This window comes from Buceros rhinoceros, unplaced genomic scaffold (genome assembly GCF_000710305.1).
Source record: "Buceros rhinoceros silvestris isolate BGI_N320 unplaced genomic scaffold, ASM71030v1 scaffold7694, whole genome shotgun sequence".
In the NCBI taxonomy this organism is placed as follows: domain Eukaryota; kingdom Metazoa; phylum Chordata; class Aves; order Bucerotiformes; family Bucerotidae; genus Buceros; species Buceros rhinoceros.
In genome coordinates, this window is record NW_010408729.1 from 47,137 (window position 1) to 58,322 (window position 11,186).

The following is an 11,186-nucleotide window of genomic DNA, read 5'->3' on the forward strand; positions in this document are numbered from 1 at the left end:
TTCTTCCTTCAGGACAACAGTTCAGAGAAGTTTGAGAGTGCCATTAGCCACCATCCCATAACACTATTATAATGATAATTAAGTAAGGCAAGAAGTCCTGGGGAGCTTCTGCTCTGGTTTTGCTAAGATAAAATCAAAATGACTGGAAACAAAAATACCTGTCTGCAACTGACACTTCTCTCTCAAGAGTGTACAGAAGAAAGGAACAGTTCCAAGTCAGTTGAAATGATAGAGCAAGAACAAAAATGACTGCATATTGAAATTAAACAAAATAAATAACATTGGTATTTTAATTTCAACTTTAGTATCAAATGAAAGAGTAAATGAGAAATTGAAAAAATGTTCAATCCTTAAGATAAATCCTGTCTTATAGATTTTTCTGCTCTCTGAAAATCGGCATTTCCAAACAGAATAATATTACATATAACTTGATTTATTGCCATCTAATCCCTAAAGGACAAAAGAAAAATATGGAAGATTGACATTCACATCTCCGAGTTGCCAAGGCTAAGTGTTACAAAACACGGTAAGAGGTACAGGGCAACAGGAAAAACAAACATGCCGCAATCTACAAAAACTTCCCCAGCACATGTGCATAAATTCTTTAATCTGCACAAACAAATGCACTACAACTAAAAATAAACCATCACGTAAAGAAAAATCAGTTTCATTTGGAAATTTGTTAGTTCACCAGGCTTGAAGAAGGGAGACAAAGCAACACTTTAAAACTTTATGATATACGCAGAAAGTAACTCATGTAAGATGAGAATTTGCAACAATGGCTAATATCCATTGTACTTCTCGGTCTGTGGTGGTGGTATTGGAAACAAAACTCAATAAAAATGAGAGCAACCAACAAAAGTTTGCTATAATTCACCTTAAAAAGATGGTATCTGCCATAGAGAACCTCTGCACTTGGTCTTACTTCCATAGCATTGTCTTCAGCCTAAGTTAAATAACACATTGCCCATTAAGATACCATACAACTTCTAAGTGATGGGCCACAATCTGAATAATGGTACAGATGCAATCTAGCTGTAGCTAGTCTGTCACACTACCCACACAAATTGACAGGAATGCTCTAGGTTGAGAGTGGGGAGTCAAGTGCAAATTCTAACAAATGCACTGGGCAGAACAAGCTTACAATAAACAAGCAGCTTTACAGGGAAAAAAGCATGTAGAATGTCACAAAAGTTGTACTAATTACCGTAATTTTATTTGAGGTTGAGGTAACTGGTAGAATTTCAAGACCCATTCGTATTCTCTTTTGTTTTTCACAGTAAGCTTTCCAGGTGTCTTCATTGAACCCATAGTTGAAATAATCAGAGAGATCAGCTCCTTTAAATGGAAAAACATAGGTTTTCAGTACATTACAAAGTTAATCTGTTTTCACTGCACATACATACACCTCTATGATACACACACAGATTAGGTATTGATCTAAAAACATACTGCTGAAATATATAAGATAGTCTTACATCAGCAAACATAGGGTACTCACAGCTAAGACTATAAAACATTAACATTTGGTCAAGAGTACCTTGCCTGGTATCTTGTCTCAGGGATCAAGAGTAGATACTTACTTCAGAATATCGTAGGATATTACAATCCCCGTATCTTTACAATGGGAATCTACAGGTATCTTTACGTAAGATCTACAGGTTTGCTTTATGTTCAGTGAAAAACCACTCCCTTTTGCTTGTTCTGTATCTGACTCCTCATTTCATTGACTCCTAGTTTCATTTGATGCCACAAAGCACTTTTATTGCAAGAGCAGAGGTAACTCAAATGCACAGAACATATTTCAAATAGCTAACAGTTCAAACATCAGAATATTATCAAAGGCTTCTTTTTTCCACGTTGTAGACATTATTTGCATTGACAAAGCAATATATAAAAACACTAGAAAAAGCTATACAGGCAGCAAGACATACTGCCACTAACAAAAAACTACCAACATTGGTATTAGAGAAGTCTGCCCAAATCGCTTGAGCTAATCAAATAATCCACACAGGAGACTTAAACAAAGCCCATATGGTAGCAGCTTCTTCTTCAAAGCTCAGGGACATCTATGTGTGAACACAAAGAACCACAAGAAGCTATGTTTCACCATTCTTCATGCTTAAACTTGCTAGAACTATCTTCTGTTCTGCTTCATCTTCTGTCCTATAGCACAGACCAGTGTCAGTAATGTCCACAAAAATACGGATTTCCAAGGAGAGTTCAGGATATACATGTATCGAAAAAAGATAAAGGGCATGTCCTACAGTCTCTGACATATGTGTGGGATGCATACTAAAAAATACCCACATGCACTGTGGCACAGCATGATGGCAGCAAGTAACTTATCTTTTTTTTCCAAGATATAGAGTACAGTATCTTCTAGCTACAGGGTAGACTTCACCTACACACAGTAAAAAGGAATTATTAAAATAACCTACCAAATATCTACATATCAGTTAATGTAAACTGGAATATTACCTGGCTTTCTCCAGGGTTTATCTTCAAAAGAATCTAAATCTACTTCCAAAAGTGGCACACCATTAATACTTCCTGGTGCATCTAGATCCACCCCTTTAACTTTCGCACCTGTGAAGGAAAGTTAGAAAGTTAGAGCCTTCTGTCTCTACCAAACAGAGTTTTAACAGTTCTAACACACTTAAAATAAAAAGTCAGATTTAAATTTATCTAGAAGTTTTGGAAGTGAAAATTACTTCCTTCATCTAAAACAAAAAGCTTTTTTTTTTTTTCATTTTTACTAATATTATTGTGTACATTTTCTTACCAGAAGATCCGTAAGTTCGTCCTCCTGTCTTAATATTGAGATTCACAGGTGCCGCTCCATAACTTAAAAGAAATTAACAAAAAAATTAATTAGACAGAGACAACTCTTAAAACAGAAGAAAACACAAAACAAGAGTTAGCTAGATCCAGAAAATGGACCCAGGCTCTATCACCATCCTGAACCTCTAGCTTTCCAAGCTGGTAACACTGTAAAAATAAAGAGATCAGCCTAGGAGGAAGAGAGTGTACCTTTCTATGCTCAGTAGCAAGTTCTCCAACTAACAAACAGTTGTGAAGCAAGTCCCAGTCACTCTTCCTGAGCTGAAAGGATAAAGACCTTGATAGAAAACAAGAGTGGACAGAACCAGAAGAAGAGAGAAAGGAAAAATGAAGTTCATTTAGGGATACAGATGACACTCTGGAGATTAGAGTAAAGACAAAATAAAAAAAAAAAAAGGGTTTAGACAGATCCTTTTTCTCTTTTCATAATTATTCCATTTAGTCTGTACAGAAGTGGAAGATACAAGAGATACAAGCAGTGCTCTACAAAGACTGAAAGGCTGCCTTTTTCGGTGTACTTCTAGCAACAGCCTATCCTTGTGACCAACAGAAAAAGTATGCAACATTTCACTTTCTGATATACTTGAGAGCATTCTTCATAAAAACGCACTCAGAAATCTAGATACTGAACTGATTTAACTACCTTAGGAATTACAGTATTGCTCATTTGGAACACTAAGAGCTAGCTTTCACTACCCTTTGTGTGCAGTGTAGCTTATCCTCACAGGTGGTATCCACCCATAAACACAATGAGATTATCATATAATTAGAAGTCCATAGTTTACAGTACCACTTCCTCGCAGTTTTTGTTTTCATTCAAGTGCCGCAACAGCAGAAAACTGACTCCAAACATTTAACCCTCTGATCTGCCATGCTGTATTTGTGCATGACGCTGTCAAACAAATCTTACTTAAAGCAGCAGCTGACTACTGCATTTAATGCTATAAAAAGAACTTACTATACTGAATTTAAAAGGAACAGCAGTGTTGAGTTTGGTTTAGATTACTGACCTTCCATGAGAACTTTCTGTCCAATTTATCCAGAAAGAGGGTTGTTCAGAAAACAACCATTTCTACACAACACTTGCTACTCTAATTAGATTTAGCATCACCTGCTTTGTTTTCTGCACTCATGGGAAAAGCAGTAGCAAATCCACCGAGAATATAAATCTAGTTTTGCTTTAGTCTCACAAAATTTGAGGTCACTGCCTACACCACAGGCATACTGCAAGTTATTGAAAGCAGACAAATAAAGAACTGAAAGAATTGTCATTTTTATATTACATTGATTTGCACAGTTAGTATAGGATATTAAGTATCGAAAGTTTAAAAACAGTATGTTTCAAAATTCAGCTGCATTCTAAAGTTAAGAACACAACAATATACATAGATCAGACCTACCTGCAGACCTGTCATAATTCTATTAAAAAATAATTCCCTAGTAACTCTGGTTTTAATAAGCATAAAAACATGAGGATTGCCAAGAGAAACAAGCAAAACACTTTGCTCAGAAAAATTCCATGTAATGAAAAACAGCATTTAATAATTTGGGGTAAAATTAATACTGTTCAAAAGTGTTCAGTGAAAAAGAAGCCCTTTATCAACAGAAGAAAGAATACGGGGCAATACCAGTACAAAAAAATTTCTTGTATGGTACAAATGCCTAAATCACAATCTTGAGAAATTACCTCCATAGGCTGGCTGCTCCAGCCTGAAGTACATTAAAATCTTATTTGAGAACATCAATAGAGGTATAATTAGAACTGCATCCACTACAAACAGGACCAAGGAAAAATGTTTCTAGTGTTCTTTGTGCTTAGCACTCTACCATGTACACCAAAGTCACTGTCACAATAATGCCGTGTAACATTCCATAATAAAAAAAACCTCTTTAGAAACTTAATAGAATTATTTCTCAAAATATGAAAACATTAATTTGTACAACAGTTCTCCGAGACATTTCATTGATTTAACTTTTTTTCAAGTCACTATGTCATTAAAAATACTGTTAAAGAGCTAAAAAAAATCCTAAATTTAGACTAACGATGCATACAATTTGACACTGTCAAGTATTAAAGAGCCTGAATTATTAATTAAATGTAACATTGAAAGTTACCCTAGTTAATGTTTGCAAATAACTTACCTATACTGTGAAGCTCCTGTTTTAATATCCCCTATGGTGACTTGAACATCATCTTCATCATCATCACTATCACTATCACTGTCATCCTCAGCCTCTGCCACCTTCTACGAAAGAAAAAGTCATTGCTTAGACAAAAAAACAGCCACTTACCTGGTCTAGAAATCTTCAAAGGAAGAAAACTCTCCTTTTCCTAGACCTCAGAACTGAGTAGTATTAACAGCAAATTTAGAAGACTCATCTGCTGAAATGTTACAAGTATCTGAGACATGCGGATCAAAATAGGGAAGCATCTAATACTAAGCTCTTGACACTTCCTAAATAAGCATTATATAGTTTCCATCATCTAATATTATTCTTCCCTCTACCTAGCTCATGCACACGAACTCTACTCTTGCCTTGTCATTCAGGAAAGAACTTAAAAGATACGCAAGACAAGCTTCTTGCCATCCACTATTACATACCCAGAGTAACTCAAATAACTGTTTTTCCTGTTGTAGATGAACACTGTGCTTCAAAGAAATCTATTCAGTTCCTAACAACAGCAAACTATATAAAATCCTCGAGATTTTTCAGCAAACAAGCTGAAAAACATGGATACAAGAGCACACTGTGTGCTGTTCCATTCCATAGCGTTCAAGCTTGCTGGTAAATAAAAGTCATGCCAGTTTATACTAAGAGTTCTTCTAGTCCGGAGTATTGGGATTGTTTGATATTTTGTCCTCCCAGAGACCACAGCTGAGAGAAAAAAACAGGGCAAACACATAGGATGCTCCTCCCTAACACTCGTTCAGCTGAAGATTATTATCGGCTCAGGGCATTTCCTAAGCCACTTATGGTTTGTCTATTTAGTAATCCCCAATGAATCTTTCTCTCAAGTATTTGCCAAAACTTCCCTTGGACTCATTTAAACTCCCAGCAGCAACACTCTCTTCAGCAATGAGTTCCATACTGCATCAAGTCTACTGCTTGAAGATCCAACCTCTTGTATTTGTTTTCATCTTGGCTCCTATAACTTTAATTTAACAGTCCCAGTTCTCATATGGAAGGGACTGGGAGAAGTCTGTCCTTATTTATAGACTCCATACATGATTTACATGATTTTCTAGTCTCCATCATATCCTATGTATGGCTGTTCCAGGCTCAGAAGTCATTGCCTACTCAGCCATTCCTTGTAGGAAGTCCAAGGAAGTTATCTTGATTACTCTTGCTGTTCTTCTTCTCAACGTTTTTCAGTTAAGTAAAGCCTTTATGATGTGAGGTGAACAGAATAGCATACAGAATTCAGGGTGCAAGTGAACCAGGAACTTGTGGTATAACATATCTTCTATTCTGTTTTCTATTCATTTTCTGATACAACCCAAGATTTAACTGCTTTTTAAACTCCAGAGAAACACTTAACCATCATTTTCATGGATCTTTCTACATTTCTTAGCACGTTAAGTGGTAACGGTCAGCTCAGAAACCACTATTTTATTTGTAAATGAACATCACTCTTTTTCTTCTACATAGAATTTCAGTAACCATCTATTAACCATGCCAGTTCTTCACAGATGATACTCCTTGCACTTACTATCTTGAATTACAAGAAAACTTGCGAACCCACAACTTACTCCTTTTCCAAAACACACTAAACAGCACAGGTCACACACAGCATTCCAGAGAATCCCCCACTGGAAGTGACCTTCCTTCACTGTGAAAACTGAGCCTTCTACCATCTGTTTTCTATCTTTTAGATGTAAATTATCCATGTGGGACTCATCTTATAGCCGCCTATTTTTCTTAAAAACCTTTGGTGAGGAACTTCTTCAAAACTTTGTGGCATCCAAGTGAACTTTATCAACCACATCACCCTTATATATCAACTTCATCAACCTGATCACCCTTCATACTTGCTGAATCTTTCAGCAAGAAGCTGAACATACTGAAGCCAAGTTGATTCTACCCATGTAGCCTGCAGTTATCCAAGCACAGATGAGCTCTAGCCTTTATCTATTATACTGTCTATTAATTTGCCTGGTACATAAATTGGACAAAAATAAGCAGCTGCACAGAAGATGTTTGAGCGTAGTTCACCCTTGCTATAAAACATTAACAAGGGAGGTGGGGGCCAAAGTTTAGATCAGTACAGATATTCTATAAATGACAGGTGAAGAGAGAAGACAATCTTCCAATGCCCCATTGCTGAAAAGTACAAGTTCCCCACTCTCTCACACACCAGGCAACCAACACAACAGAGAGCCATTACAAATGCATCAAACAGAAAATAAAATTTTGTCTGGAGCATATATCTTTTCAACCAAAATCAATGTCACTGATAAGCAATGATTTCTTAGTTGCCTCCTCACAGAAATATCCACTTTTATTTACTCAACCAACTTGAACATGATCCATTTTTCTAAGTTGCTGCTGCCCCTTCATGCGCATCTTTTACCATGAAGCTCTCAATTTTATGAAGATGTTCTAATGATATCCTACCAATACTAACCTTTATATAGGTGAAAAATACAAAGACATGCATGTACAAGGAAACCTAGTTTAAAATCAGCAAGTCCAAAATAAGTATATTATTGTCTCCTTGTATCTAACATACAAAATCTGCTACCCACTTACACTATTAGCATCAGCACAAAAAGCCTTTGGTGCACTTAAAATAAAAAGCTTTTCAGTTTAAAACACTGAAATAAGTTTAAGTTTTTGTAAGTTTTTTTCTCCAACTTTAAATAGATTGTAGTATCTTTCATAAGAAAAGTATTAGACTTACTGAAAAAAATAAACTTTGGAGAGAGGCCAGTCCTTAATACTTGCACAAATATCATCATAATGGCTTCTGCATCACTTAAGAGAACTCTTGCAAGATATAAGCTAAAAAATTCCAGTGAAGTAAAAATTACAATTTTTTCATAGAACAGATTTAAACTGTTCCCATTCACAGTAAACTGATGACTTTTATCAACACTGAAACTGTAAATTTCATTTCCTGGTCCTTTCCTTCATCATACTAACACTGATATTATAAGACATACCGAACATTGAAGACTACTAACAAACAAGTCTGTTATGTTGCCTCTGAAAGGCACGTGTACTTCATCTCTTGATCCATATTTTCACATGGTTCCGCCACTGCTGATTGTTTATCATGTTAAAAAAAGAATTATCAGAGGACTTTATTTTTCTATCAGTAAGGAAAAATAGAGTATCATTTTGAAAAGATATCTCTTGAGAAAAGACAGTTGTCTTGCAGCAGTCTTTCCCACCCAAAAAACTGGAAATACTATTCATTTATTTTCTGTAAGTTAGATTTAAAAAGTGGACCGCAGTTGGAAATTGGATTTCCTAATTTAGTAATTTCTACAGTTTCTGCAGAGAGTGTCAAACACTTTTCAGAGAAAAAATAATCAAAGGTATACACTTATGTATTAATTAAGTCCTAGCCAAATTACAAATACTCCATAAATCAAAACAAATTAAAGCAGTATTTCAAAAGCACATTTAAAACTACCGTTTTCACAACGCCATTTTCTGCAGCTTCCTCTTCACTTCCAGGTGGGGGTGGAACGCTTAAACAAAAACAAACAGGAAAAGATGACACTAGGTATTTATGCGCATATTATTTCACACATACAACCTAATGATGAAAAAAGCATTGAAACATCATTCCAGAGAAAAGCCATGTAACGTTATAGTAGTAGAATAATATTCAGCTATCATAAATCATACTAACTGGATCTTTGTAAGAAGGTGGAAATAATAAGGCACTGCACCTGGATCCTCTTTTGAAATCAAAGTGACGTCTTCCATAATACATGAAGGGAGAATAACAGCTTTTTTTTTCCCCCCTGCAGACTGACACTTTTCAAAGACATAATGGAAAAAACATTTAAATACCCATAGATAATGTTGCAAAGAATCAAAATTCCCACATCTGCATGATGAAATTTTCTTCTACCATACGGAATAGCCACAATTCAATGATTAATTCAATTATATTTTAACTGCAGACTGAAAACTGTAAAAATTTTAAGACTACTGGTCCATCTACAATGACCAGCACTGTCGAATCCCTGCAAATGAGCTGTCTCACTGGGCTCACCTACTGCTGTTTCTTACACAGCAATATTTTAACTTCCACAGTTCCATTAGCTGTTACATGTTACACCACAAATAGCAGAGTAAGCAGGGAGCCATTTAGAAATTATATTCTTTCACTGAAAAGGATTTCTGAAATCAAGTAAGCAACTGTCAATTTTTATTGAATAGAATGATTTTGAACCCATCTTCTGTTGGTGAAATACCCACTTGTGAGAGCTACACCAAAACCCAATACAGCCCAAATGTAGCCCCGGGATTCAAGCTTGACCATTTCACTTCCTCACTCAGTTAAAATGACAGACTAGTTACAGAACCTGAAAAAAAGTTCACAATTTTTATATATATGAAGAGTTCCAAAGCTGAGAGGCCAGAGATCAAAACTTTTAAGAGGTAAACCGCTGCCACACTTCAAGAGTTCCAAACACAACTCATAAGATGCTTAAGTTACCGTCTATCATGCTTTTTAGTCCATAGCTGTGTACTGAGGCAGCCAAACACCAAGCTAGACACTAGTGCCTGGAAACTGGAGTAAAACACCACTGTTCATGAAGATCATTTCAGTTGCTATGCAAATAATTTTCTTAAACAACAGCAACAATGACAAGAGGTACCAGGTCAAAAAGTGACTGAACACAAGGCACCCAGCGATATAGAACAGCTTCCAAATAAAGTGCAAATAAGTAATTACAATTTCTTGACCTCAAGAAGAGATGATTCAAGACAAATGCAACAGAGGTCTAGTAAACTGTTCAGTGACATGGAAAAGGTGACAGGAAGCAACTCTGGTTTTTATACTACAAGAACTAATGGCAAACAAATAATGGCATCTAGTAGCTGCCTCAAAATGATATTGTATGTAATGTAGTGGTGGAGGTCATTACTTCTATATCACACTGTGCCTGTCAAAAGTTGACATCAGTTTGAAAAAGCAACTGAGCAAGCTTAGGAACAAAAAGTCCACCAAGGATAACTAAATTCAAGAGTTATTCAAAAAATCTCCTGTTGGTCAGAAGCATTTATAGAAAATAATAATGCATGTTTTCTTGTATTGACTTCCCATTTATTTGTTTAATCTATGTTGACAATCAACAACTGCCATAGTTTATCAACTGTCAGACTTTTTTCATTCACTACAAGAGACAGATTCCCATTTCCAGTCAGTCCTTGCCACCAACCTCCATCAACTTAGCTAGATTTTTAAAGGAGGATCTTTGTGCTTTCTCTCATACAACTCCTTATAACTCAAGCAGGCTCTCCCAAATACTTCCAAAACTTTTGCTAAATTTCTTTCAAATACTCTCTTACTAATGAAAAAAAAACACCACCAACCCCCTAAGTAGATGTGTTATGCAACCTGCACATTAAACTAGCTGGCAATCTTCCAGTGCTTCCTTGTATTCCTCTTTTAAGTAACACTGTAAACAATTTGGGAGACAGATTTTTAATTTCTAAATTTATAGAATAAAATTATATATCTAAACCAAATAAAGTCCTGATCCATTACTAAGGCTGCAAAGCACAATAATTACAGAAATAAAAAGACCTGTGGGTATGTTGTGAGGGGCTATTGCTATCCATACACTTAAAACTTAAACTAACTTTCATATTCAGGTGTCCCAATTTGACAAGCAAAACCATTTCACAGAAAAGCCAAGTCATTCTAGCAGAATAAACTTCCTATCTTAACAGAACTTTCAAAGACACCAGAGTGTGTTCAGGCGCTATGGACATTCAAGCAGCTGGGAAGGATGTAATGTGTAATGAATACAATTTTTGAACAGCCACGCTACAGGACTTACAGGGGACAAGATACTCACCTAGCTTTTTCTTCCTCTGGTCTCTCTGCTTCATTTTCATCTACCACAAGGGAAAAGAAACACAGTATTTAAGAACAAAATTCCCCTGAATACCAGTCGCGACAGATATCTTGCCATGCAGATTATTAGGCCACTCTTCAGCTTACTGTTGAGACATTTTCATAACACTGCAATTGCAGAATCAGTCGAGCAGCCCACAGTGCTCTGCACTGACAGGTCTGCCACAGGGGCAGGGCTTAGTTTACAGGTTTCATTATGATTTGAACGTAAGGAAAGTCCCTAAAGTTCTAAAGA

At 36.0% G+C, this 11,186-nt stretch overlaps 1 protein-coding gene across 1 annotated transcript in view; it reads right to left on the reverse strand.

Annotated features, from left to right (window-relative positions):
* FIP1L1 (factor interacting with PAPOLA and CPSF1) overlaps positions 1-10,927 on the reverse strand; it is a gene marked incomplete at its 5' end in the record, with an annotated part of 43,261 nt that extends 32,334 nt beyond the window's left edge. The window contains 7 exons of the mRNA XM_010134957.1: positions 878-946; positions 1,208-1,338; positions 2,482-2,589; positions 2,786-2,847; positions 4,987-5,090; positions 8,486-8,543; positions 10,893-10,927. Of these exons, the coding sequence (XP_010133259.1) occupies positions 878-946; positions 1,208-1,338; positions 2,482-2,589; positions 2,786-2,847; positions 4,987-5,090; positions 8,486-8,543; positions 10,893-10,927 (567 nt within the window). The remainder of the gene's footprint in view (positions 1-877; positions 947-1,207; positions 1,339-2,481; positions 2,590-2,785; positions 2,848-4,986; positions 5,091-8,485; positions 8,544-10,892) is intronic.
* Between the last annotated feature and the right edge of the window lie 259 nt (positions 10,928-11,186).